This window comes from Mesoplodon densirostris, chromosome X (genome assembly GCF_025265405.1).
Source record: "Mesoplodon densirostris isolate mMesDen1 chromosome X, mMesDen1 primary haplotype, whole genome shotgun sequence".
In the NCBI taxonomy this organism is placed as follows: domain Eukaryota; kingdom Metazoa; phylum Chordata; class Mammalia; order Artiodactyla; family Ziphiidae; genus Mesoplodon; species Mesoplodon densirostris.
This window is the reverse complement of record NC_082681.1, coordinates 3,161,055-3,188,754: the sequence shown is the minus strand read 5'-3', so window position 1 is coordinate 3,188,754 and position 27,700 is coordinate 3,161,055. Positions and strand designations below refer to the sequence as shown.

General features: G+C 61.9%; 1 protein-coding gene across 3 annotated transcripts; it reads right to left on the bottom strand.

The window, feature by feature from the left end:
* Positions 1 to 2,240: 2,240 nt before the first annotated feature.
* On the bottom strand, positions 2,241 to 27,002 carry L1CAM (L1 cell adhesion molecule). 3 transcript variants are annotated; one of them, XM_060086687.1, is made up of 27 exons: positions 26,914 to 27,002; positions 17,034 to 17,225; positions 13,568 to 13,673; positions 13,134 to 13,336; positions 12,048 to 12,170; positions 11,771 to 11,941; positions 11,391 to 11,502; positions 11,073 to 11,257; positions 10,795 to 10,926; positions 10,518 to 10,661; positions 9,713 to 9,824; positions 9,435 to 9,601; positions 9,166 to 9,322; positions 8,836 to 8,960; positions 8,582 to 8,692; positions 8,131 to 8,328; positions 7,868 to 7,938; positions 7,472 to 7,694; positions 6,785 to 6,900; positions 6,370 to 6,571; positions 6,157 to 6,279; positions 5,872 to 6,045; positions 5,653 to 5,772; positions 5,369 to 5,524; positions 4,730 to 4,864; positions 4,299 to 4,371; positions 2,241 to 3,627 (listed from the first exon to the last, which is right to left on the bottom strand). In XM_060086687.1, exons 2-27 carry the CDS (start codon positions 17,107 to 17,109, stop codon positions 3,396 to 3,398), a joined length of 3,747 nt encoding a protein of 1,248 aa, XP_059942670.1. In that variant the 5' UTR covers positions 17,110 to 17,225; positions 26,914 to 27,002; the 3' UTR covers positions 2,241 to 3,395. The 3 variants fall into 3 exon arrangements, with proteins under 3 accessions (XP_059942670.1, XP_059942671.1, XP_059942672.1); XM_060086688.1 differs by lacking the exon at positions 26,914 to 27,002 and adding an exon at positions 17,391 to 17,412; XM_060086689.1 differs by lacking the exon at positions 17,034 to 17,225.
* Positions 27,003 to 27,700: the final 698 nt, after the last annotated feature.

Sequence of the window (27,700 nt, the reverse complement as noted above, 5' to 3'; positions counted from 1 at the left end):
CCCCTAAGCCTGGAAGGAAGGGAAGGGGCTGCGACTCCTCAAACTTAGCAGCTTGGACAGGGGCCCTGATCAGTGACGCTCAGTGTCTGAGTGGGGGCAGAGCCTAGCTAGTGCTGGGGTCTCTGAGCTCAGAAACGAGCCCCAGGGGGCGGGGACCCAGACCTGTGAGGAGGACGGGCACTGGTTGCCTGGTGTTGGTGTCTCAGAAGTGGGATGCAACAAAGCTGTTTTTGTAAGTGTTGGGAAATCTGAAAATTGGATTCAGCTGGTGCCATGCAAACGAGCTGCTGACAGCTAGGATGAAGAGGACTCACGAGGGTGATGCTCCCAGGAAGGCGCACATCCCTTCTTCCTCTTCTGGCCTTGCAGTCTCCCTCTAACACCCTGTGAGGGCAGAGCCTAGGATGGGGCCAGCTGGCAAAGTGGGAATGTGGTTTGCAGAGCCTCTGCTCAGGCATCAAGAAGCAGAGGACAACAAAGTGGGTTGGGACTCAAGAGACAATGGCTTAATACCCGGCCCAGCCATGTTCCTTCTAGGGCATACACCCCCAAAAACGGACTGCGTAGATCCACTGTACCCAGAATAGCCAGAGCTGGAAACAACCCAAATGTCCACCAACAGGCAAATGGATGAGCGAATTGCGGTGCATCCACACGATGGATACTCCCCAGCAATGAACGGGAGGGAAGACGTCACAAGAGGGGCTGTCTCTGGAGCAAGGTGTTGGCTGGGTAGGGGCATAGAGGGGCTTTCCGCAGTGACGCAAATGTTCTGAGTGGTGAACTCAAAAGTGAAAAATGCAGGTGTGCACTTTATGTCATGCGTGCTAACTCCCAACAATGACATTTTTGGGGGATTTTTAGGGCAGTGAAATTACTCCGTATGATACTGTACATTTGTCCAAATCCATAGAACATACAACGCCAAGAGTGAACGCTAATGTAAGCTGTGGACTTCAGTTAATGAAAACGAATCACTACCGGATCATCACTTGTAACAAATGTAATACGTGAATAATGAGGGAAACCGCTGAGGGACGGGACTGAGGGACTCTGTGTGGGAACTCTCTACTCTGCTCAGTTTTTCTGTAAACCTAAAATTGCTCTTAAAAACAAGTATGCAGCCCAGGGCAGACATGGCAGCTCCATCTCAGCAGGACCCCAGGCTCTTTTTATGTTGCTGCTCTGCCATCCTCAACAGCCAAGTTCCATTCAGCGGTGCAAGATGACTCTCCTCTCAGGCTGGGGAGGAGATGGAGCCGGGCAGGGAAGGGCACACTGTGCTTCTTTAAGGGCACAGCCCAGAGGTTGCCCCTGCATTCACATTCCACTGGCCCTACCTAGATGCAAAGGAGCCTGGGAGATGTATCTTCAGCTGAGCGAAATTCTATTGTTATGTAACAACAAGAAGACAGGTATTGGGGACAAGAAGCAGATGCTGCTGCAGCTGATTAAGTGGGGCTGATGAGCGTAGACAGCTCTTGAGGGGCGGTGCGGTCAATAGGGGCAGAGAAGCGGGGCAAGAGCTGGAGGGGTGCGTGGTGTTAGTAGTGGGTGTTTTTAGTGATGGAGGCTGTTACAGCTGCCCATGGAACTGATCAACAGGGACAGAAAAATTAGAGATACAGGAAAGGCAAGGAAGGCAGAGCAGGAGAACAATCGTTGATGGGTCCTGGTGGGGCGGGACCCAGTGCCTGGGTGGTGGGCTGACCTCAGACTTCCGCTCACCCACAGGGGCCAGAGGATAGAGCGTGCGGGTCTGGGGCTGGGGCTGGGCGGGGGTGGGGGAGGGGACAGATTTGATGGTGGTTCCTAGTGGCTCAGTTAAAGATGAAACCAAGGCCTCGGCTGAGTGCAGAGGGCAGGGGCTGGGGAGAGGTGCGGGAATCCGGCCTGGGAAAGCCAGGGAGTGAACCGACGCAGAGATCCCCAGGGTAGGCTGGCTGTCCCTGTGGGTCCACTTGCGGTTTTTGGTCATTGGTTTAAAGCACGCTTTACTGCTTTAGTGGGCTGGGCAGCCCAGGGAGCATTACTCCCCTGGGGCCCGAAGCTGCGGGAACAAGGGGCCCAACCGTGGTGAAAGCCTAGAGCTCAGCTCCCCTGGAGGCCAGTGGCAGCGAGGAGCAGGCAGCAGGGCCCCGCGGAGAGGCGGGCCTGGCGGGGCAGGTGGACTGCAGTGTGGAACACGGTAGGGGACAGGGTGTTTGGTAAAATGACAACAGCTCCTCTTTGTTTCCAGGTTTTTATTTGCCTTTTATAATTCTGATATTTATGTACATATATATATATACTTTTGCTTTTTGTAAAGGGCTCATCAACAGACCAAGCAAAGGCATATGGGGAGATGGTGGCTGCTGGGCGGGAGCACAGCAGAGCTGGGAGAACCAATCTTTCCTTTTTTTTTTTTTTTTTTTCTGTTTTTATTTTTCCTGGGATGGGATCATCAAAGCTAATTGCTATAAAACCTAGAAACCACCTAGAGACTCAGACATCTGCCTACACACTAGTGGCATATGGGGAAAGGGCAAGGGTACAAACTTTCAAAGCCACGGTGTATTTACATTCCCAAGGTGGGGCTGGGGGAGGCTGAGGAAGGGAACTGTTCAGACTGGGGGCGGGGGGCTGCTAAGGGGTCCTGGGGTGCGGTGGAGGCTGGGAGAGGCCAGGGCCAGGGGGGGAGGAGGTGTGCCTGCCCCGCACCTGGGCAGCGACGGAGGCCACTTGGATGTTGTCTGGTGGGTACCAAAGGCAGCGTGTGTATGGAACTCCTGAAAGCCGGCCGCAGGGTGGGGTGGGCCGGGCACGACACCGGCAGTTGGGACTCTGGGCTCTCCAGATGGCCTCCTCTGCCACCCATGGCCAGCCTGCCCAGCTCCCATCCCAGTTGGAGCAGAGATGGCAAAGAAAAGGGAGCAGATGGTGGGGACACTGAGTTCTGTCCCCTGTCCCAGCCAGGCTGGCCAAGGAATGGCTGGGGGTGCAGGTGCCAGCCGTGGTCCTGAGGAGACCCCACCAGGCAGCATCCCCGCTTCCTCTGCCCTGACCACAGCCTCTCTCTGCCCAAAGGCTGGCGAGGCAGCACCTGAAGGCTCCTGATGTGTGGGTGATTGGCTCCCGAGCTGGAGCAAAGCAGTATGTGCCCAAGAAGGGGTGCAGCTGGGTTTTGGCAATCAAGAGGGGACCAGGTAGTCAGAAGGGGATTAGAGGCAGTGAGTTCCTCTTCTCTGCCCCCGACTTAAGCCTCCCTCGGGCTCGGGGTCAGAGGGCCGGGCCACAACCTGGTGAAGAGAGGGAGGGGCCTCAGTCCCAAGGTCAGGGACCCAGCACAGGCCTCGGACTGGGGGGTCTTGGCCTCTGACTCCGCTGCGGCCTGGCCCTGGGCTGGCTGGACCCTGCTACTCCAGGGTCCCCGCAGGGTTGATGGGGGAGGCGGCCCCTGAGCTGTCGTTGCCTCCTGCCGCCTCCTTCTCCTTCTTGCCACTGTACTGGCCGATGAAGGAGCCGTCCTCGTTGAACTGCACGTCCACGCTGCCCCCGTAGTCGGCCAAGCTGTCATCACTGCCCAGGGGCTTGATGTCTCCGTTGAGGGATGGCTGGCTGCTGCCAAAGGCCTTCTCCTCGTTGTCACTGCAGGGGGAGGGCGGAAGGGAGTGGGAGGCTGCCCAGCCGTGCCCAGCAGGAGCTGGCAGGTGCTGGCCTGTGGAAGGAGGCCTGGCTGGGAGCGGGGCAGAGCCCCAGGGGCCTGGGTTCCGCCCGTCTTCCGTCTTCCGTCTTCCGTGTGCTCTGAATGTATTGGGGCAGAGGCACTCAGCCTGGACACACTGCCGGGAGGGCAGGTGGCATGCATAGCACGAGTGGGGCGAGGCTTGGGCATGCCCTGGATCCTGGGGGAGGTGGGGGGCTCGCGGGGCCTGGCTCCCATCTGCAGACGAGATGGGCAGGGGTACCTGTACAGCTGTGGCCCCGGCAGAGCCCAGAGAGTGGCAGCTGGGAGGGGGACAGGCAGGCCCAGGAGCTGAGTGTCAGCGTTGGCCTCTCCCTGAAATAGGGAGCTGCCGGGCCGGAGAGCCGGGGGAGTGCAGAGGCCTGGCAAGCAGGGGCCAGTGGCACTCCCGGGCACACGGCGGCCATGGGAGGCCCCCGGCCCTGCAGTCTAACAGCATCTCCCCACCAGCCCTGCCTTACCTCTCCAGGGACCTGCCGGCACCCCGCAGCACGAAGGAAAGAGAGAGAGACGGGGTCAGGCCTGAAAGTGAGCAGCTGGGCGGCCCAGCAGTGCCTGCCCCAGCCCGGCTCACCTGTACTCGCCGAAGGTTTCGTCCTTCATGGGCCGGGCCTCCGAGTCCACCTGGGTGTCCTCCTTGTCCTTCACTGCAGACACAGAGAGGGCCCAGCTTCTTCTCCCGCCCCAGCCTCTCACTGGACAATGGGCCTCGCCCCAGGCGGGGACGCAGGTGAGGCTGTCCCTTTGGGCCCTGAACGCTGACAGCACCCTGTTTCAGCGGCTCTCAGGAACCGAGAAGCCTTCAAGGGTGGACTGCTCACCCCACGTGGGCCTGGCCACCACGCGCTCCGGTGTGCGCAGAAACTCCCCTCAGGCCTCCTGCACGCCCCCAACACGTCCACCCCATCCTGCCAGGGGCTCCCGGGACCAAGGAGAACTCGTAGGAGGGACGAACGGGGGCCCTTGGCGCGACCATCCTCCCTGAGCCCTGGGGTCAGGAGTTACCTGAGTACTTGCCACCCTTGCTGCGCTTGATAAAGCAAAGGATGAGGAAGATGAGAAGCAGGACGATGATGGCGCTGACGAAGCCGATGAACCAGCCCTCCGTGGCAAAGCCGGCGGGAGGGAGTCTCACTCGGCCTGGCAGGGACAGTGGGAAGGAGAATGGGCCCAGGCCCGGGGTAAGATGCTGGGTCCCGGGTGCTGCACACCCACCACCTGAGCCCGCCCCTCCAGTTCCCGGCCTTGTGCGCGGGCTTCCCTCAGAGCCTCTAGCTCCATCGGTCCACTCCCAACCCCTCCAACCCTGGGGACCGGGCAAGGGCAGGTGAGGGCCAGGCCCGTGGACGCCAGAGGGCCCAGGAGGGGCGATAAGCTGGGGCGAAGCGTGCTTGTAGCTGATGCTTGTGGGGGACCCTCTGGGGGGCAGGGAGGAGGACCTTCTGCAAAAATGGTTGCCCTGGCAACAGTTCAAACAGAGGATACAAAAAGGGATCGTTCCAGGGATCCAGACTTCTCCATCCTGGGCCGAGGGGCCCCCACGTACTGGGGGAAAGAGCCGAGCCGTGGCCTGCGGCCTGAGGAGGCTGTAGCCCGGCCGGGGACGGAGGGGAGCTGACCAGGCAGTGCCCAGGCTCCCTTTACCAGTGCCGTTGGTCTTCACGGCCATCTGGTGCAGGAGCACCCTCTCCTTGAGCAAGTGGATCTCGTAGTCAGTGTCAGGCTGCAGGTCCCACTGTGTGTAGGAGCTCTGGTTGTAGCTGACGTACTGCGGCGGGAGATGAGCACCCAGCTTCTCATCTGTAGGGGTCAGAGGGCAGCAGGGGTGAACAGGAGGGCCCGGCAGCACCCTGGCTCCGCACTCCGCCCCAAGCCCCTCTGGGCCCTGAGCCCCTTCCCCCCACCACAGGGTCCCCTTTTGCGCTCACCCCCCAGGGCTTTGAACCAGATCTGGAACCCGAAGTTGCACTGGCCCTCCTTGGGGACCCAGGAGACCACGCTGTAATTCTCGCCAGCCATGGCCGAGATGTTGCCAAAATCCGGGGTCCCTGGGGATTGAGAGGAGGGTGTGGGACCTCGAGGCAGCCCCCGGGCCGCCCTCGTGGGCCCGGCTGCCTAGCCCGCCGCCTCAGCCCCATCCAGCTCACCAGATAAGGCCATGGTGCCTCCTTCCCGCACGATTGCCTCTCCAGGGCCCTCCTTCGTTGTGGCCTGGAGCTGGAAGCGGTACCGCAGGTGGGGGCTGAGGTTGGTCAGGTTGTGCATCCGCAGCTCAGGGTCCGGGAGGTCGAAGGACAACTGCTCTTTGCCCCCATCATCCACTGCGAGGACAGGCGAGGAGTCGGCTTTGGCCACCAGCACTGCCCACCCCCCGGCTCCCCTCCAACTCCCAGCCAGGCTGGGCCGGAGCTCTGGGCCCACGACACACGTACGAGGTTGGTAGGAGAGCACGTAGCCCGTGAGCACGCCATTGTGGCTGAGCGGGGGCTGCCAGTGCAGCAGCAGGCTGGTGTCCGACTGGCACTCCAGGTGTAACGCCTCGGGGTGTCCAGGTACTGTGGGGCACAGAGACCAGCGGCAGGTCCTCGCCCTGGCAACCCGGGTGCGGGGGAGGGCGGGGCAGGGGTGCAGGGCGCAAAGCTCACCTCCCTCGGGGGTGCTGAAGGTCATCTCGCTGGCAGGCCCCAGTCCCCGGCCGTTAAAGGCCTGCACCTCCAGATGGTAGGAGCTGTAGGGCCGCAGGCCTCCCAGGATGGTGCTGGTGCTGTTGGCAGGCACCACCACGTGGCCTTTGTGGACATGCCTCTTGCTGTGCTTCCTCTGACTGCCCTCCCACCAGTATGTCACCTGCAGGTGGACAGGAGACCCCGAAAGGGCAGAAGGCCTCTGGCAGTGACCCTGGGGCACGTGTTCCCCACTGCCCTCCCAGGGGAGCCTTCCTTCCAACCTGAGGACTTCCGGCAGAGCAGCTGGCAGAAGCCCGCCCCCAATCTTGTCACTCCTGGTAGCCTCACCCCTCACCCCGGGGATCTCCCCAGCCCCTACGCCTTGGACTCTTACATTGTATCCCCGGAGGTGGCCCTTGACCTGGGCTGGGTCCACAGGCCACCACCTGACCAGCACAGTGCTCGAATTGAGGATCTTGATGCCTTCCAGCTCAGGGCTTGCCTGGGGGTCTGGAAACGGCCAATGACATGGATGAGGGCCTGTGGCATCCTGCGGCCAGCCCAGAACCCTGCCCTCCCGCAGGGGGAAGGCGGATCTGGATGCGATATGAGGCGCGGGCAGTTTGATGAGTAGGGCGTTCGCATGGTCTCAGGGTCTCTCCCTGCAGACTGTTTATTAGTCGCGAGAGAAAACGGGAACTACACTGAGCAGTAACTAGAAAACATCTTGACATCTGGCAACGCTCTACGTTCAAGGAAAGGAAAGAAGCAGGATAACTAGACCCCATGCAGGATCCTGAATGGGACCCTGGACTGGGGTGAAGACAGCACCGGTCCATACCACGGGGGTATTGGCTGTCACTCAGGTAGATGCAAAGTCATAGATGCCAACGTATTGACGGTAAATTTCTTTCTGGATTTTCGTAACGGCACTTTGGTTATGTAAGGAAACATCCTTACTCTTAGGAAATGCACTACTGTATATGAAAAGGTAGGAGCTGGGCACCTGGGCGGATCCCTGAGGGGTGGGAGGGGAGTGGGCCAAGCGGGCGCACGCAGGCGGGGCCAGCCCAATACTCACAGTCCTCCCCAGAGTAGCCGATGGTGATCTGGGGCTCCGGGCCCTTGCCCTGGCTGTTGACGGCCTGGACCTTGATCTCATAGGGCACAAAGGTGGAAGTGTTGGACACCACCAGGAAGGGGTCGCTCACGATCTGTTCCTGCCAGGCCCCCTGTGTCTTCTGAGGGCGCCACTGCACGCGATACTGAACCTGGGGGGCATTCCAGTCCATCCACCGGAGCGGCTGGAGCAGGAGAACAGAAAAGGAGCTGGTTGGCCGAGAGCCCCTTCCCCGGCCTCTGACCCGCTCCCCAGCCCAGCCTCAGGGCCCTGGTCCTTAGGACGGCCAGGGGGAGCTGCAATATCTGGGTCCCGGTCTTATGTCTGAGGGTGAGCTCAGCCCAGGGGCCCCCGCACCTTCCACGTGACGACCATGTTGTTGGTCTCGTTTCCTTCCCCCTTCACATCCACGGGGTTCTTCTCCGGGGCTGCAAAGTAATGTGTTAACACATCAGCGCTGTGGGGCTCCTGCTGAGGCCGTGAAGGCCAGGGACCAAGGAAGCAATGAGCCTGGGCCGTTCTGGCCCTGGAAGCCGAGGGGCTTGGGCACAGTCATTGCTCTAGACTCTCCTTGCAGAGCCCAGGGGGCCCGGCGCCTGAGGGCCCTCCCAGGTGCTCACCTGCTTCTGGCGTGAGCACAGTCTCCGAGGCTGGGCTGGGCTCCCCAGGGCCGTATTTGTTGATGGCAGTAACTCTAAAGGTATAGTGGACATAAGGCGACAGCTTGAGGGTGGTGGAGGTCTGGTTCCCGGGCACCTTGCCCAGACTGTGCCACTTCTCAGGCGCCATCTCCTTGTCCTCGAATTCAATGTCATACTCTGCCAAGAAATGGAGTAATCGGCGTGTGGCCAGTGGGGGAGCAGTGATGGGGCGGCAAAGTCTGGCCCTCCCTGAGGAAGGGAGAGGGGGCCCCAGGCAAGTGGTGTTCTCGGGCTCTTGCGAGCAACCTGGAGCCCCCGAACACAAGTGCGTGCTTCAGTGAGCTGGGCGGCCACGAAGCCGCAGCTCTGGGAGGAGGGTGGGCCCGCCAGGAGGGAGGGCTAATGGGGCGCCACGCTGGGGGCCTCTTACTCTCAATGGGGGCATTGTGGTCGTCAGCGGGGCTCCAAGACAGGCGCACCTGGCTCTGCTTCAGCAGGTGGCGATCAGACAGCTCCAGCTGAGGCACGGGGCCCGGGCTCCCTGAGGGCCAGAGAGGGTGGATCTCAGGCCCGCTCACAAGCCGGCCGCCCCACCCCCCTGTCCGAAAGCGCCCTGCAATGTAAGCCTGGGCTCCCGTGCCCCCGCACCTCTGGGCCGCGAGCCTCATCCCATGCGGGACTCACCCACCACCAGGAGCCCTGCCCTGCTCTCCACGGCGTCCAGCTTGGTGCTGGCCACACAGCTGTAGTTGCCCTGGTCGCTGTAGTCCAGGCTGTGGATGACCAGGCGCCCGTCCTCTATGAAGTACCTAGAGGGGGTGGGGGGCACACGTGTCCTTCTGCTCCCGGCGGACCAGCTACTTCCTGCCACCTGCACTCTGCTCGCCCCGCTTCCCTCTCCTGCCAGCACCTTCCCCCTCAAAGCGGGGCACCCCCTCCCCCGCCAATGGATGATGTCCTGCCTTTCCCATTCTTCCCCCTTCCACCGAGCCCAGGTTGGGGCTGGGCCCGCACTTGTCACTGTCCCCAAGCTCCTGGAGGTCGCGGCCATCCCCGCGCCAGGTGATGCTGTGCTGCAAGGAGGGGTCAAAGGAGGCCTGGCACGTGAACGTCACTCGCGAGCCTTTCTTCTCGATCGCGCTGCGGGGACCCTGCGTGATCTGAGTGGCATCTGAGGGCAATGACGGGAGGGGAGGGTCACTCCGGGGTCCCCCAGAGACCCTGACCCCCTCCTGGAGGGGCTGTGCTGATCACATCGGCGATGTGCAGCGGCGTCACCGCACCTTTGACCTGCAGGTTAGCCACAATGGTCACGTTGTTTTGGTCGTTGGCAGCCTGGCAGAAGTAGTGGCCGGTGTCATTGGCCTGGAGGTCTCGGATGCCCAGGGTCCCATTGGTGTAGGGGAAGAAGCGCTCGTCCTGAAGCACCGTCTTTCCTTCCCTGTCCAGCCTGGTGTGAGCAGGGCAGGCCTGGCTCAGACACCAGTGGGCTGGGCCCCCCGGCCCTCCCTGGTTCCCTGGGCCAGAAGATGGTGCCCCCAGCTGGGGTTGGGGCACTCACCACTGGACGCTGGGCACAGGGGCTCCAAAGGCCTTACACAGAAGGTAGGCGGTGCTGCCCTGGACCGCCATGTACGTCTCGTTGTCTGGGGTCAGGATCTTGGCCGGCAGCTCTGAGGCAGGAGACACGGCAGGACTCAGGGTTGGTGAGCCCACGCGCGATCAGGAGGCACGTGCGGGGATGGGCAGGGCAGCTTCTCCCAGGAGGGCTTGCAGCCTCTGGAAGCTGCCAGTGACTCTTCCAGGCATTCTCAGGCCCCCAAGAGCCCTGCCCATCTTGCTTGCCCGCACCCGGCTCTGGCCCCTGCCAGGCTGAGCCTCTCTCAGCCTTAGGACACGCCATCCCCTCTGCCTCAGATGTGCCTCCCGTCCCAGCCACCCATGTCGTACCAATTATTTGAGGCCCCCCTGACAGTCTACCTCTTCCCAAAAGCCCCCCCAGGCCTAGCCCCCTAGCCTTCCCCAAGACTCTTGGGAGAGGAGCCGCTAGGCTGGCCTCGGGCACACCCTGGCCAGGATGAGCCTCTGCTCAGTGACCTGTGGTGCGCCAGACCACTCTCTGAGGCTGCTTCTTCACCTGGAAATACGGACAAGAGCCTACCTCTCCTCCATGATCCCCACCCCGCTGTTGGGAGGATGGACGGGAGAAGAGGGGAAGGCTCCAGAGAGGAGAAAGGCAGCCACGGTAGACAGACCAGTTGTTGGCTGAGTCAGTCTGGTGGCCTTGCCTGGTGGGCTGCAGGGACGGACTGGGGGATACGAGGCAAAGAGGCGGTGGCGGCTGGCTCCATCTGGCTGGCACTCACCGACAACATAAATGTAGGCATTGGCCAGCAGGAGCCCGTGCCGGTTACGGGCCTCACACTGGGTCACCATCGTGTCACTGGGCTGCACGTTGCTCAGGATCAGGGCTCCATGGTGGATCCGGTACTTCTGGTCCTTGGCCAGTTCTGTGTGTGCAGAGGTGGCCCGCGGGCCCAGCGCCAGAGCAGTGAGCCACGCCAAAGCCGCTCCTCGTCCCCACCGTCCCCAGGGCTCCGCTCCCCGCGCTCACTCCCTGTCCCTGCCCGAGGCCCTGCTCACCCTCCACAGGGATCCCATTGATTCTCCAGGTGACCTCTGGTTGGGGCCTGCCCTGCACTTGGCAGTCCAGGCGGGCAGTCTCTCCCGGCCCGTACAGATGGCTCTGGGGCTTGTGCAGCCAGTACGGGGCAGCTGCGAGGAAGCAGGGAGCCGCCTTGAGCCCGCAGCCTGCAGCCAGCTCTTGGCCCTGGCCCTGGCCCAGGCCCTGCCCACCCCTGTGACAGTGAGTGTTGCATTCTGGGGAGCCTGAATGGGATGAGCCGGCAGAGGCACCATACCCTCCACGGTGACGTAGTAGGCATGCTGGTCACTGCCCAGGGAGTTCTCAGCCAGGCAGCGATACTCGCCGTCGTCCTCCTCAGCCACGTTCAGCAGCTGCAGGGTCTTGTTGTGGTTCTGGTAGGTGACTCGGTCAGCCGGCATGGGGCCGCTCGGGCGCAGCCATTTGATGGTGGGCGTGGGGCTGCCCGGGGCCACGGTGCATGGGCGGCCAAGGGAGAGAGCACAGGGGAGAGAGGACCAGGCCACTGAGCCCTGCCCCGAGGCAAAGGCTCTGCCCCGCCCCACCCCTCCCCTCACAAGGGGCCGAGACTCACAAGCCCTCCGCGATGCACTCCAGGACCAGCGGCTGCCCCTGCAGGGCCACCAGGTGGCTGCTGGAGTCGGTGGGGAAGAGCAGGCGCGGCTTCCTGTCCATCATGCTGTTGGCTGTGAGGACACAGAGTGGGCGGCACGGCTGACTCTTCCCTCCACCCACGAAGTTCCCAGGCTGGGTGATCCGGACACCCCAGCAAGCCCCCAGGGCTGCAGTTTCCTGCTCTGTGAAAGAGAGGGCCCCATCTCTGCCCTCACCACCCGGGGAGGCGTTTGGGCCAAGCTGTCTTCGAGGAATGCCGGGCTGGCCTGACCGATGGGATGGGCCATGCCTGGAGGCGAGAGAGCGGTAGGGCGGTATATCAGAGCCTTTGGGACTCACTGGCCTTGACCCGGAGGTCAATGGGCTCCTTCTGAATGATGGTCCGGGTGCCAGGGAAGTGGGCGTGGCAGATGTAGTCCGAGTGGTTGTCCGAGGTAAGCACATTGGCGAAGTAGAGGTTGCCGTTCTGGCCCATGGTCACCCGTTCATCTTGCTTGATGTGTAAGATCTCTGCGGGGTGGGGGACGCAAGGAGGCAGAGGTCAGGACCCCCAGCCAGGAATCACACCCACTGACACCCTCCCGCCCCCAGGCAGCAGCCCCTTGTGGGCACCCACTGCTGTTCATCCAGTAGATGCGGAGCGGCTCTGCACTGGGGGGTGGGTGGCAAGGCAGAATCACCGACTCCCCTTCCTCCGCCTCGACAGGTCTCACTGTCTCCTTTGGCCACTTGGGGGTACCTAGAAGGGACAGAGAGGCTGGTACTGTGGGTCTCAAGTCTCCTCCCGGCCAAGGCAGAGCAGGGGAAAGGAGGAGGGATAGCCAAGGGGGTGGGTCAGAGGGCCAGGCCATGAGGAAGTTCACGTAAAGCAGGCAGAAACTCTGGGTCCTTTTGGGGCTCAAGGCAGAGACCAGCACTCCATGCAGAGGAGAGGACGGGCAGGAGGCCAGATGGCTGTGAAGGGTTAACTCCACAATTCTCAGCTCCCACCAGGAGGACAGGTCGAGGGCGGGTGGGGGAAGGCTGAGGTGCAGCGGTGGGGGGAGGGGAGCTGCGGAGGGATGCTGGAGTCACAGACCCTTCCATCATCCTGACACAGAAACCATGGCAACGGTTCCCAAGGTAACTGGAGGGGCAGAGAGGGGAGAGGAGTGCAAGCTCAGGAGGCAGAAAGCTCAGGGAGGATGGAATGCAGAGGGAAAACCCCAGGGAAAGGGCGACACACATAAAGACAGAGCCGGGAGAGCAGGAAGGAGGGAGCTGGAGAGGCCAGGTGAGAGGTGGAAAGCAGAGGGGAGAGGAGACAGAGCGATGGGGTAGGCGGGAGGAGGTGACCCGAGAGTGGTAGAGAGGAGATGGTCATTCGGGGATAGGGACGGGGCAGAAGCCAAAGCCCAGGTAGTGGCTCAGACAGGCTCAATCCTCTGCCCACTCAGTCAGTCAACAAGCCCAAGCCCACGCGCATCCCCCAGGCGGCAGGCCCCCGAGGCCAAGATGGGGTAGAGCACAGAAGAAGAAGAGAGGGAAGGGGAGATGGAGCCGACCAGGAAGAGCAGAGAAAGAACAAGGCAAGGAAGGAGGATGTGGCTATGGGCACACTTAACAGCCAGCTGAGGCTGGACTCTCACACGAGCTCCCCAGGCCTGTTTGGGGACCTTCTCATGTGCCCCAGGCCCTCCCCGGTCCCTGCAGCGCCTCGCACCCTCGGCCATGAGCTGGATCTCGTGGGACATGGCGGTGCCCAGCTTGTTGCTGGCAAAGCAGCGGTAGGTGCCCTGAAAACTCTGGGCGAAGTTGCTGTTGTTGCCCGCGATGGTGAAGGAGCCAGAGTGGGGGGCCTGGTTCACGGTCACACCCAGCTCCTCCCTGGGTTTGAAGAGGACGCCGTCCCGAGTCCAGCGGAACCTGCGGGCAGAAAAAGGCTCGGAGGCCTGAGGCCGGGAACCCAGGACCGGGGCTGGCACAGGCCAAGGCAAGGGTGCAAGCCGCCAGGGGCCCCGGGGATGGGCGAGGACCAAGGGTGATGAGGGAGATCTGGGGTGTCTGCACCCAGCAGTTGGGAGGCCCTGGGAGACACGAGGGCTGGAGATAAAGTCAGCGGTCAACCCCAGGGCTTAGAGGGTGAAGGTCACTCACTGCACTTCGGGTTTGCCGCTGGCCTCGCACTTGAGGCTGATATCATCTGTGGGGAAGACGACCACGCGCCGTGGAGACTGTTCCGTGATGACGGGGGGCTCCATCACTGGGGACAAGATGGGGACAGTGGTGGTGAGGATGGCCTCTGGCGGGCAGCGCGGCCTTAACCCCTGTTCCGTGGTGAGGGAAGCAGGGTCTGGAGCCTTATAGGCCCCACGGCAATGGGGTTGCGGGGAGAGGAGGAAGAAGCCCGGCCAAAAGCTGCTGGGGCAGACGCGGAAGGAGACAGAATAGAGAGAAGACGGCGCTAAAGGTTACAAAGAAAGAAACTAGAGGGGAGACATGAAGCCAAAGAGAAGGACAAAGAGTGTGAAAGAAAGAAAAGAGAGACAAGGAAAGCCAAAGACACAGAAACCAAAAAGGGCAAACCCCTCACAGGGAGAGAGGGGACCAGAGGGAAGGGCGGAGCACCAGAAAGAGACGGGAAGGTGAGGCAGGAAACCCAGCGGAGACAGAACAAAGATGTCCCCCAGGCACCCCAGGAGAGAGGAGGGAGGCTGATGCGGCCTCCAGGCCTCCGGCACAGGACCCAAGAACCAGAAAAGACTGCAACCTGCGCAGGGCGCACGGCACACAGGGAGAGCTGAGCATGTGCGGGAGGGGCAGGGACGTGCTGACACCCCCCCTTTTCCTCTCTCCTTGGCCTTCTGGGAAACACTCCCACCCTCCCCGTAACTTACCGTGGTGTCCTTCATCTGAGAAATCCAGGCAGCAAGGGAGAGAGGGAGAGAAAAGCTGACATGCCGCCCCAGCAGGGGGCCCTGGCATGGGAAGAAGTAAGTGCGGGAAGGGAAGACACCCCTGGGGGAGGGGAGGCCGGGAGAGGAGGTGCTACGTGGGGACACGTGCTGGCCTAGAGCTGTGGCAAGTCAAGACCCGGAAAGAGGGGACACAGCTCGCATCACCAGTTCTGGGGTGGGTCAATGCCCAGGGGGAGCCAGGCCTCGGTTCCAGCAGGCAGGCAGCAAGAAATCCGTGACTTTAGCAAAGAGTGTGCTTTGAACAGACCCTTGCGTCTTCCTGGCAGGGCCTGCAGAACTGACCCCCAGCCCACGCAGGATGCCTCAGAAGGCTGGGAGGCAGACAGTCCTCAGCCAGGGCACCCTCCCCTGCTCAGCCCGCTTCCCTCCTAATCCAATTAGCACAGCTCGGTGTTTTCAATTACCCAGGACCAGCCTTCAGAGGCCAGCTGCCCCCTCCCCTCCAAACCCTCCCAAAGGCCCTGCTGAATCTGAGTTTCCATTGCCTGCAGGGCCGGTGCCAGCCCTCATTTTCTCCCCTTCCTTCCTCTCAGCCTGCCACCAAGCTCCCTGGAGCTGAGGCCAGAGCTACTGCCCCCAGTGCCGCTGGACTCAGCCCAGCACTGGCCAGGGGGGCTGTGAGGAGGGGAGAGAGGGGAGGGAAGGGTGGAGAGCAGTGGGCTGCCTCTGAAAGCTTTGTCTCTGCTCAAGACCTCAGTGTAAGGGCCCCCAGGAGAGAAGAGGGGGCTCCCTGGGGACACTGCGGAGAGGGCCCTGCGCTGGGAAGGGGCCAGTGAAGGCAGCCCAAGAGCCAGAGACAGAGAGAGGGACGACAGGATGGGGAAGGCAGGAAAGGAGACAAAGGGGCCTGGAGTGGCCGGGGAGGGAGAGAGCTGGAGGATAGTTTCCAACAGGGAGGCCAGGCCGCCCGCCATATTGTATTGGGGTCAATAACAAGCGCCAGCCGGTGCCCAGGGCAGCCTCAGACTCGCCGTGGTCTTTGATCTACTTCTCTTTCCTCTACCCTGCCTTTCTCCAAACTCTCCCTGCCCCTCCACACACAGGTGTAGCAGTGCAGGCTGATGCTCAGGGCAAGGCCTGACAGCAGTTGAGAGGAGGGGAGGAGGACAAGCACGTGTGTGGGAATGTGGAAAAGTGGGAGTCTGGGCACGTGTGCGGATGCTCCAGGCTGAGCTGCAGTGACTTTGTGAGCGTCCGCTCATGTGTCTGTACGTGGGTGTGTCTTGCCAGAGTACATCTGAAGGCTGTGTGTGCCTGCTTACATTCAGTGTACAATTTTGTGTTGCACACCCACTTCTGTGTTTGTGTGGATGACTGTGTTCCTTTGTATCTAAACTTCTCACTGTGTGCCTCTGAGTCTCTGTGCCTGGGTGGATACAGGTGGCTTGTCTGCGTCTACCCACGTGCTTGTCCGTGTGCATCCGCAGCTGGGGGACTGGCATAGGCGTGACTGCATGCACCTACGTGTGTGTATCTAATGAGACATCCCCGACCTTTCTTCCCATCAACCCCTCTCCACCTCCTCCAAACCCTCACTGTCCCCCCAGTGCTAGGTACTTTCCAAACCCACCTCCCTCAGCCCCTGTCCCATTCCTGGCATGGACAGTCCCCACCTTCAGCCCAGGGCTCATCTCTCAGTGATGCTGGCCTCCAATAGGTCCAGGCTCAGAGACAAAGGTGGAAAGGTGAGGGGGGGAGGGAGTGGAGCTACCGAGGATACTGCCCCTCACCCAAGCCCAACAGCCACTTACAACGGTGTGTTTTCAGGAGAAAACATCATCACAGTAACACACATTGCACACACACACAGGTACTCACATACTCACACGACCCACTACAATCCAATGTTAACAGTCAAATACCTACAGACCTTCACAAATGTGACCAGTAAGTAACGGTTACACTGACTCACAAACTTACCCATATAGGAAATCAAACTCACACTCGGGAATACCCACACTTAGCCCATTACACCACACACATCCACAAATACATCCAGAAAAATATAACGTCTGGCCAGCTCACAAGCATACACCAATACTCATGTTCATTCAGTCACAACCCTCCAGCCACACTCCCCAACACCCACGCACCTACCCGTGACCCCCCCAAAGGTAATACTCCATCAGCCCCACCCCCAGCCCCACCAAGTGACTACACATCAAATCGCGAGGATCCAGAAGGCTAAGGGGTCTGTTCTTGTCTCAGTTCACAGAAAGGGCTACCAAAGGCCCAAGATAGGATTACCCAAGCCAGAAGCCGGAGCGAGGCTAGATCGAGCTAGCTGAGGACTGGGGATGGCCCCATTCACCTGCGCGCCCCATCCTTGGAGGAGGGGTGGGGCGGGCCGAAGGAGAGCGCGGAGGCCGGGAGGAGGAGGGTCCAGGGCCTGGCCCGCTGTCCGTGGTGCTGAAATCGCACCGGCCCTCCCTCACCTCTGGTCCCTGTCCGTGGTACTGAGATACCCCGAGTCTTCCACCCTGTCCTTTCCGGAGGTACTCACGTCCTGGGTACCTCTTGCCCACTCCATGCCCAGGAAAGGAGGGGTGAGGGGCCGGAACCGGGAGAAGGTGAAGAGGTAGAAGATAAAGAGAAGCCCAGCGCGGCGGTGAAGGGAGGCGCCGAGGCTCCCTCCGGTTACTCACATTCCTCGGGGATCTGGATGAGCAGGCAGGGGCTGCACAGGAGGAGAGGCCACAAGTACCGCAGCGCCACGGCCATCTTCCCGGCGGCGCCGGCGGCTCGGCGCGGCAAAAGCCGGCCGGGCTCGGCTCAAGCTCCGGCCAGAGGGAAGGGGGCTGGTGGGCGACTTGGGGAAGGAGCCGGGGGTGGGGACACTGCGAGAGGGGAGGAGGGAAGGGAAAGGTAAGGGAGGAGAGAGAACGGACGGATGTTAGTGACTAACATCTGGGCGAGCCTGGGCTCCTGGCCCCGCCCCCAGCCCCGCCCCCGGCTGTCCGGCTCCTCCAGCCCTCCCTCCCCCCCACCTTGGAGAAGGCAACCTGCAAGAGACAGCAGAGGCTGGGGCTCATTTGCCTTTCATCCCCTTCCTACTCTCTGTCTGTGCCTCCTCCGCCAGCTGTCTCTCCAGCACCAACTTGTTGCCCCGATCAGCTCCCCTGGGCATGCCACAGGCTGCTCTGTGCATGTCATCCCCGTGTGTGACTCAACATCCCAGCAAGCAGATGCCTACGGGCATGAGTGGGGATGTGGGTCTGCATGTAGCCAAATATGCACATCAGATCAGTATCTTTGTGGCTGTGTGTGTCCATTTTCATCTTCTCACGGAGGGGGATGCACTCATGAGTGGGTGTGCGCACACAGAAGTATGTGTGTGTCTTGTGTGTCTGTATCTATGGGGGATGAATCCTCATGTCTGCTATCTCTGTTTGCACACACAAGCATGCCTGCGCACATATGTAGAGAAAAACTCGTCACTGTCTCATTGCTGTGGGTTTCAGAGCCAACTGATCCCTGGGTGCTGTTCAGGCCTAAAAAGCTGGTGAGGGGCAAGGGGGACTTGGGAAGTGGGAACAGGGAAAGAAGGAAAGGGGCCCAAGAAGGCTGCATTTCACAGAACAGGTTGAGGAAAAGGAAGTCTGCCCTCAAAAAGTGGCAGGAGGGAGGCAAGGAGGAAAGCACCTCCCTGCTGTCCCTCAGGCTCCTGGGGGGACAATAGAAGCGACTGTGGCCTCTCCTCTTCCAGATGCTCCAGGCCAGGGTCAGAGCAGGGGTCAGGAAAAGCTCTGGGACAGTGTTTCTGACATCTCGAGTGTCTGGCAAGCCCACCTTCTGGGTCTTTTTCTGAGTCTTCAGGGCTCAACTGATAGATGTGTCCACCGCAAGCCCAAGTGATGCCAGCTATATGCACATCCCACCTGCATGCAAGAAGCCCCAGCGACTGAGGGCCCGGGGGAGGGGGCTTCTCTGCCAATGACTAGAAGAGAAGACACTCCCAAGAAGACAGATCGTTTTGACTCCAAACAGGAAGAGGTGTGAGAAAGAGACAGTGGTAAAAGTGCAAGAAGGGGGGGGCTTCCCTGGTGGCGCAGTGGTTGAGAGTCCGCCTGCCGATGCAGGGGACACAGGTTCGTGCCCCGGTCTGGGAAGATCCCACATGCCGCGGAGCGGCTGGGCCCGTGAGCCATGGCCGCTGAGCCTGCGCGTCCGGAGCCTGTGCTCCGCAACGGGAGAGGCCACAGCAGTGAGAGGCCCGCGTATCGCAAAAAAAAAAAAAAAAAAAAAAAAAGTGCAAGAAGGGCAAGAGCAGGTTGCTGGGTGACTGAGAGGTTGGAGGCTGGGGCCTGGGTCTGGATGCGTTCACCAAGTCCATGCCGGGCATCCTCGCTGTGCCCAGCCAGGACCTTATCAAAGCGTGGACCAAGCCTCAGCCAGAATGCTGAAGGGGTGGGTGGGGAGGCCTGGAACGCCATGCTAAGACATCCAGAGTGTCAGGAGGCAACCAGAAGCCACATATTGGTTTTGTGTAAGGTGACCCGAGAAGAGTGAATCCAGCAGACTGCCTGGGGACTGGGCAGGGAAAATGGACGGTAGCAAATAGCAATTAGATTAGAGCTCTCAGACTCCCAGACCCAAAGCTGGAGGGGGAGGGGGAGAAGCACCAGGGTGGGCCAACATGGATGGGCTGAAGGCCAAGAGAATGACTCGGAGGGTAAGAAGTGGCAAAGGCATGGCCAATTCCCAACTTGCAGGAGCCAAGCTGGGGCCCCGAAAGGAGGAGCAACAGCGGACCTGTTCTGCCCCCACCTTCCTCCACAAAGCCAATGCAAGCAGGGTGGGCCCCATGCAGCCTTGGCCTCAGCTTCAAGGCCTGTAGAAAGCAGTAGGAGACTCAGATCAGAGGGCAGGTGATCAAACGGCAGCCTTGGGAGCTCTGAGCGCTCTGGTCTTAGGAGGGGGAGGGGAGAGAAACGAGAGAGAATCTCAAAGGCAGACCTTCCCCCATGAGAGACTAGAGCACTCCCTTTGCTGGAATGATGATGGCCGTTTGTCCCCAGACTAGGTTCCCAGAATTGGGTTTGGCATGTGTACTCCGGTGTATATGCAGGGGATATATGATACCGCCAAACCCCCTGGTCCCCACTCTCTGCCCCATCCCAACACCCCACAGTCTCACATCCAACCTCTTTTAGTCTCTGGTATTTGCCACCCAGCTCACCACCTTCCCAGGCACTCAGAGACGGGCAGGAGCCAGAAGGCTGAGAGGCCCCCGACAGCTGGGAGGGGCTCTGCCTCCTCCTGTCCCACTGCTGCCGGCTCTCTGATCTCTCCCCATTCCTCAGGCAATTACAGAGCAAGCAGCTCAGGTTGTCAGCTCGGCAGGCCCCCACCCCCCATCAGCACCTCCAGGGGCAAAGGAGGCGGGGGAGTGTTCCACAAGCTGGTGTACAGATGGAGCGAAGGCCATGTCTGCAAAGTGGGGGCAGGCTGGGGAAGACTGAAGGGTGACAGACAGGGTGAGAAAGAGGCAGGAGGGAGCAGGAGAGACAGAGAAGTAGGGCTGGGGGAGGGAGGGCAGGGAAGGGGAGACAAAGACGGATGCTGGACCGCCCCAGTAACCAAGGTGGAGAAATCCAGAAACAGAGACCCAGGCAGTGGGGAAAGGAAGAGAAGAGGGGAAAGGAGCACAAAGGATGAGAGACAGCTCCAGAAAACACTGATGAGAAATGGCCGAAAGAGCAAGAAGCCTGGGCGGGGTGGGGGGTGGGGGTGGGTGCGCGCGCGTGCACACCTACGCGCAAACCCAGTGGCGCCTCCTCGGCATCCTTGTCCCTGGGGGGTGTGCCAGGCAAGAGACAGGAAAGGAGGAGAGATGGACCTGACTCAGAGGAGGTGGGCTTCTTGGGCTTGGAGGTGAGGTTGGACTGACAGGTAGGGTGGAGAGACAAACAGAAGGCAGAGAAGCTGCGAGCCAGGACCACAGACAAACAAAGCCCACAACGACAGACACAGAGCAGCACGTCCCTGGCCACTTGTGGCACTAGGGCAAGGAGACGGTTATAGACGAGATGAGCAAGCCACTGCTGGCCAGCCCTCAGGGAGCAGGTGGGGAATCCCCACAGGGGAGGAGGGAGAAGCAGCCAGAGGACCCCAGTGACTCCCTCTAAGATTGCTGTTGGCACGGAGAGAGCAGCCGCCTGGCTGAGGGGGTGCCGATGCGTCCACGGGCCGGCACAACCGTGAGTGCCCACGTGCTGGGGGAGGCAACGACCAAGGCAGGCTGAGTACCCATCCTCTCTGGAGGCCTCATGCACACTCACGGGGGAAGGGAAGGAGAAAGGGCGTGGCGGGCTCTGAGGTGGCAGAGCCAGCAGGGAGGGGCTCAGTGGGACCCTAGGAGAGCGCCAGCCCTGGCCACACCCTGGGTCCCACGGCCAGTCCTCTCCTCCGGCCTCCGTCCTCTGACCGGGGGGTGGGGGACACTTGGGAGGTCGTGGAGCCAGGCTGAGACCTGGGATGGCTGCTTTTTTCTCTGTGCACACACACACCCTGGGGACCTCCAAGGGTGCCCTGTGCGTGCTCGCTGCACACAGGCCCGCCAGCTCCCAGGTCCTGCCTGGAGTCCTCTCTGCCCCTCCCATCTGAGAGAAATGCACCTGCCCAAGGAGAAGTCACAGGCAGGTAGCCCAGCCCGTCTGTTCCGAGTGGGGGCAGCGCTGGGGGCTCAGCCCTGGTATGTGAGATGGTCAGAGTGTGAGTGCCAGGTCCACGTACTTGTAGGCTTGTGGGGGCACTTGGGGGCACCTATGCCTGGGCTGTCCCCTCAGCAGGGCTGCTGGGGGCCTTCCAGCCTGTCGGTGTGTATATGAGGGTGTGGGTGTCACCTACACCCCAGGCACTGTGTTCCTTTAAGGCTCCTCCTCACCCTCCCCCCGCAGGCTGTGGCTGGCGGGTTTCCATGGAGATGGAGCCAGCTCCCTCCACTGGCAGAGATGGGGGAAAGCCTGCCGCAGCCTAATGGGTTATTTAGATAATACATAAAAGAGGCTGCTGGGTGGGAGCCCCCAAATGTACCCGGGGGCCCCAGAAGTCTTCGAGGACGGCTGCTTAGTCCTTGGTGCTCTCTGGCTCGCCCCTCCCTAAGGGAGAGCGCGCCCTCAGCCCCGTTAAGGCTGCGGTCTCCAAGGCAACGACAGCTCACCTGTAATGGACCGTTCTCCTTACAGGATAAGGAAGGGGCGGGACGGAGGTTAACCCTTTGTGGGAGAGGGGAGAACAGACAGTCTCCATTGAGAAAGGAAGGGGGTATCTCACCATCGGCAGCCAGACAGACATTCCGCCCCCCTTCCCTATTTTATTAACTGAATTCGTGGATAGCACTTACCACACACCAGGGACTCTTCTAAACACCCCTACACGCGTTACTCGTTGAATCCTTAAAATTACCCTGGGGAAGGAGCACTATCATTATCCCCATTTTATAATTGAGGCAACTGAGGCTCAGAAGCGGAGCACCATGTCCAAGGTCACGGATCAGCAGGTATGGGGTTCTAGGTGGGGTGTAGGCGCCCAAAGCCGCCAAAGACGACTCGGGCGGTTGGCTCTCCTCCCAGTGTCTCAGGCATCGCAACATGTATGCCTGCTTGCGTTCGCAGAGGGCCAGGGCCTGGACAAGGATGGGCTCCAGGCCGGCCTGCCCCCTGGGGAAGGGCCTTATTTGCTAGGCAGATGGCAGGCAAATGCAGGGAACTGGGAGGGAAATCTTGGGAGGAGGCCACACGGAAGTAGGATGTGACCCACATCATGCCTCAGCGCAGGGCAGGAACCCCCCTATCCCTCAACCCCCCAAGGACTCCGCGCAAGAGAAGGCAAACAGCTCCAGGACAGCCTGGGTTTCTTGCTCCCCTCCCTGGCTATGCAGAATCTTGGGCTGCTCTGACTGCTTTCTCAAAACCAAAGGCTCCAGGGCCCCCTCACAAAGAGCACTTGGCTACCTGGGAGGCCCCTCTCTCCAGACAGACCTTAGGCACAGCATGGACTCCCTTCCCATGCAGAAGGGAAAACTGGGGTCCAGTGAAGCAGGCGCCAAAACTCCGGCCTCTCAGGCCCCTAGAATGCAAGCACTATAGCCAAGTTGCCCATGCACGGTTGGGGAAAATGACGCCCACGGCCTAAAAACTGTGCCCTTTCACCCCCTCTAAGCCCTCCTTCCAGCTCTGGAAAGTGGGCTTAGAACAAGATCAGAAGCCCCCAACCTGAGAAGTGAACCTGGCACCAGCGGGGGCTTCAGGGGCCGGGCAAGAGAGGGAGACATATGTCGGCTCCTATGGGCCAGCAGGGCTTGCCCCAGGACCCAGAGGAGGGAAGGAAGGCAGTGCGGGGAAGGGAAGGTGTCAGGCAAACAGAGAGGTGGGAGGGGCCCAGCCCGAGGTCCACCCGGAGCTGCTCAGCCCTGCCGGCCCTGGGACACCTGGCCCAAGTGAGGAGGGCAGGGGGCGCCTGGAAAAAGCTCAGACACTGTCAGGCCCCTCCAGCTGCCTTGGGGCTCCCCATTCCAAAGGGCAAAGAGCAGAGGGGGCACAGGAAGCCTGGGAAGGGACAATGGAGCCTCTGTTGTTCCCTGGGCTTCAGCATTCCTAAGGCATGAACGCAGGCGGTCAGGGGAAGGGCCAGAGGGCACCCCCCTCAGCGGGAAGCCCCACGTCTTACAGGGAGACACTGCGGCCTCCGCAGCCACCACCAGCAGCCCCGCCCCTTCCCAGCACAGGATCAGTGCAGGCACAGGAGGATCTGTGTGCGCACTCTCACCAGCGCACACACACACACACACACACGATTGCACACATGCAACCAGATGGCTAATGCCCACACATGCGAATAGGAACACGGGACGCCATGCACGCACTCCCACACCCAAAGCTGCCCCGTGCAAACCTCCCGATCTGCCTGGCTCTAACACTTCAGAGGGAAGTGTGGCTCCCGGGGACTCATCACCTCCCTTCAAGCTCCACCATCAGACTGGTAGGAAGACGGCCCGGCTCAGAAGGGCCCCTCAGTGTCTGGGCCCCTGAGCCGAGTGCGCAAAGCCCAGGACACTGGCGCCTTCCTGCTCCACCCAATCCGAGGCCGTCCCTGCTGGGTTCAGGGCCAGAGACTGGGTTGAGCTGCCGGGTGGCAGGACAGCGGCCAGGTCCTCCCCCCACAGCTTCGTGACCTTGGGAGAACACGGAGGGGGGCGTAGGCAATAGCCCGAGGCTTTGGACCGGGGCACTGGACAAAGAAAAGCTTCTGGAAAGACTAGCAGTCCATCCAGACCCTCCCCGGCTCCTCCCCCTCTCAGACCACAGCCTCTAGGAAGCCACAAAGATCCTGTTGATATCTGGGGAGAAGGTGGGCTGGCCTTGCTAACCGCCAACTGCCTCCCCCAGGGTCCTCTGCTGGTGGCCACCAGGTGCCCCCTGTACACCTTCCAGGTCAGACGAGGCCCCCACGGGAGGTCTGGGCCCAACCCAAAGGCCTAGAGTCCAGGGGACGTGTTCTGGGTGGCGGTCACCCCCGTGCTGAGGTGCAGAGCGTGGGCCGAGCTTGGGCTTTAGGAATCAGGGTAGGGAGAGGTGCAGAGAGAGAAGATGGACAAAAGGGGAAGTGGGGAGGTGGCGACAAGGGCATCCAGGGAGGGGTGGGGCAGGCAGAAGCAGGGGAAGGAGAGGAGGGCAGTGCTGTGCGAAACTCCACCAGAGCAGGGAGGAGAAAGGTGACAGTGTGGGAGTGGAGGTGTAAAGAGGAAGGCGAGGGCAGGGAAAGCAGGACCAGGGCATCCAGGACGGGCCAGGTCAGCGAGCAGGAGGGAGAAAGACTGGGGGGGGGGTAAAGCCCCCCCCAACGGACCTCAACCCAGCCTTCCCAGTTATGGGAGGAGGGGCAGGGCGAAGACAGCAGCCCCGTGGTCTGCATCACAAGGTGGGACAGAGCCCCTGGGATGGCGCTCTGGGTCGCCACTCACGCCCAGAAGGGGGCCTGGTGGAGCAGGGCAGTTGGCTGGGATGCCCATCTTGGCCAACCTTTGCCCAGGGCCCCCCTTTGCTCCATTCTCCCCAGACAGGCCCCTCCTAGGCCCAGGGCACCCCCGGGAAGCAGCCCCCCTCCTCACTCCAGACCTGTTTCAACCTTTTGCCCCAAGAAGGGGTTGGGGGAAAGCTCCCCTCATACCTTCACCCTGACTCTCCTGAAGGCAGGCCCGGCAAGGCAAGGCCACTTGCCCTGCTGGCAGAAAGGGTGCCCCAGGAGACGTTCTGTCCAGCTGCAGCCATTTAGACTGGCACCAGGGACCTTTTGCCTTGAAAGGGACCTTGGAGATTAACGAGTCCACGCCCCATGTGATAACCAAGAGAGCTGAGACTCAAAGAGGGGAAAGGACTGAAGGTCCCATGTCGCTGGCCTGGGCAATGGCGGGTGTGGCACACGGGCTGCTCCCCCACCCTCCCCAGCTGGCCTCGCCCGAGTGCCCGAGTGCGCACCACGGAAGGCATCCGCCTCAGCAGGGGAAGAGGCTGATGGGGGCACAACCTCAATCCCGAGAATAGTCGGGATTCCCTGAGAATAGTCACAAAAGAAAACAGAAAACCAATCCCCACCCCATGAAGACAAAGACGGTGTTGGTCCAGTTTGTTACTGGCTTTTCCATGGGTAGCCCCGAGCCTGGTTCCAGGCAGGCACCTGGCAGTGCAGCTGCCCAGCGAATGACTGCCCGCCCCGTGGGCCACTGAGCTCCTGGGCTGGGAGGAGCTCCTTCCTGCGCGCTAAGCGCCGGCTCCGAGCTTTGCAGGGGGCTGGGCGCTGGGCGTTGGGGGAGGAGCCTCTTGGGAGTGGGTTGTAGCAAAGCAGGGAGACTGAGGCTGGGGTGTGCTGAGCGGGATTCTCCCTCGGTAAACCGATCACCCAGGATCCTTAATTTCTTTTGTTCTTTTTTGTACATTTCAAGCATACCACAATAAGATGTATCACTTTTGGGATCGCACACACAGAGATATAAATAAGTAGGAAGAGAGAGAGACTAGGATGCAGCAAAGAAAATGTCCAGGAGCCGGGGACGGGTTGGGGGGTCCCCAGCCTCAGCACTGACAAGAACTTGCCATGTGGCCACAGATTAGCTAAGCCCCCCCGCGAAAGCTAGGGGGCCCATGGGGGCACGTTGCATGGGCGCTGTGCCAGGTGAGAGGCCAGGCCAGGCTGAGTCCCATCGCCGGCAGCAAGGAGTTGGTCAGAGGAGAGAGGCCCCAGGCCACCTCCTGTCCCAGCCACCTCACAGGGGTCAAGAAAGATGGGGCTCGGGAGCAGTTCTTGGGAAGAAAGGGTGACTGGCTTATTCACCCTCGGGGTCACGTGAGTCAGCAGAGATGGCACCGGGCTGCCCAGAAGCCCCTGCCTCTGGGTGGAGTTAACTGGAAGCAGGGCACCTACTTAGAGGGTGGTGTCAGGCCCCCCACTTCTTGGGTGGGGGCAGATGGCCCTGGGCCTGCCTTCCTGAGACAGGCAGCGAAGGGCCGGGCTCCAGATACCCTGTAGGGGCAGCAGGTTGTACTAGGGGCTCTTTGCAACCCCTACCGACCAAGAGTCCCCCAAAATTTGCCCTAGGAAGGGGGGAAGAGGAATTGCAGACCCCTCTCATAACCAGACAGTGATAGGGAGACTTGGCAATGGGCGAAAGACCTGCAGTGGGCAAGGCAGGGCCCCAGGCGCTGAGGCCCTCCCTGCGTCCCCCTACCTACTGGGTCCACCTTCTACACTCATGTGCGCAGCCGCACCCTGCTGGGTGCCCAGGCCAGCCTCACTCAGTGCGCCCTTTCTTGGCCACAAGAGCCTGCAGAATCTGCGGCTCCAGAGGCACCTCACGCTTCCAGGGCAGGAGACTCTGGTCCTGGTGCAGGCTGGGAGCGTAAGCCCGGGGAGTCCAGGCTGGGGTTTAGAAAGGAGGAGGAGAACAAAGCCCCCCTTCCCACCTTAGGGCTGAGGGCCAGGCAGCGCCCAGCCCAGTTCTTCCCCCTGCCCCCCACTGCAGGGGCAGCCTAGTCTAACCTCCCCCCAACCGTGCTGGCAGCTGGATTTTCGGCCAAACAGGGCTCTGGACTGGGGAAGGGGAGCAGCCACGCCCAGGGCCACACCCCACGGCGGCCGATGGGGGGGATGGGGGTCACGGCCCCACCGCGCTCCCCTTCTCACCCACTCACACACCCGGAGGGACGTGCCACCTTCAGCACCCGCCAGCCAGCACAGACCCTGCCTGACTTCCCCCGGAGCATCCCTCCCCGGGTCGGCATTTCGGGCGCCGCCCAGGTACTCTTCACCTGTCGGGCTCCGGCCCCCGGCCTCCATTCCCTGCCCCGCTGCGCTCCGCGGGGCCCGGAGCCGGGTGCCCGGCCTGGGTGGGGCTCTGGCCGCTCCGTCGGTGGTCGCGGGCTGGTCCGGGTGGGGCTCCCCGCTCTCGCCCCCGGGGCAGGGCTGGGACGGGAGGCTCGGGGAGCTGCATGCGCGGCCCGGGCGCGAGGGCAGGCCTGCCCGCCTTACCTGCGCTGCGGCCGCCGCTCGGGTTACCCGCCCAGCCTCCGCACTCGCCGGCCTCGGACCCGCCGCCCGAGCGCGTCTGCGATGCTGATGCTGCGGCGGCCGCGGCGCCGGGGCGGGGGCGGGGCGGGGCGGGGCGGGCGTGCGCGCAGGGGAGGGGGAGGGGAGCGCTGGGGAGGCGGGGGAGGGGGAGTGAGATCACCTCCCCGGCCGCCCGCCCCGCCCCGCCGCGCCCCTCGTCCCGGCGGAGTTGGGCTGCCGAGGCCGGCACTGGGAACTGCGGCGACCCCCTCCGGGAGGGAGCTCAGTGGGACCCCCGCCGCCGGGTCCCGCCTGACCCGCGCCCGCAGCTCTGTCGTCCCTGGCCCGGCAGTGCCCCGCAGCAGGGCACCCACGCAGCAGTGGAGGCTCCGGGCAGGAATCTCGAGGCAGGGGTGCCCCCGGGGCGCGGTGCTGGGCGGTGGGGAGAGGAGTCAGGTGGGGAAACAGATCCCCTCAGCCTCCACCCGGCCCTCGAGGGCGCTGGCGAGCGCCCGGAACCCACACGCGACGCGGTCTCGGCCGCGCCCTGGTCGTGGGGTGCTTGGCCGCCTCCGCCAGGGCAGGATTCCCGAGGCCCTGGGCTCTTCCCGGAAGCACCCCCCTCCCATCCTAGGCGCTTGGTCCGGGAGGGGCGCACGGGCGTCGATCTCAGCCCTCCAGGGAGGCGCAGAGGGGCGCGTGCTCCTGCGCAGCCCAGAGCCGCGGGGGTGGGGTGGGGGGTGGGGGGTGGCGGGGAGGTTGCTGAGAG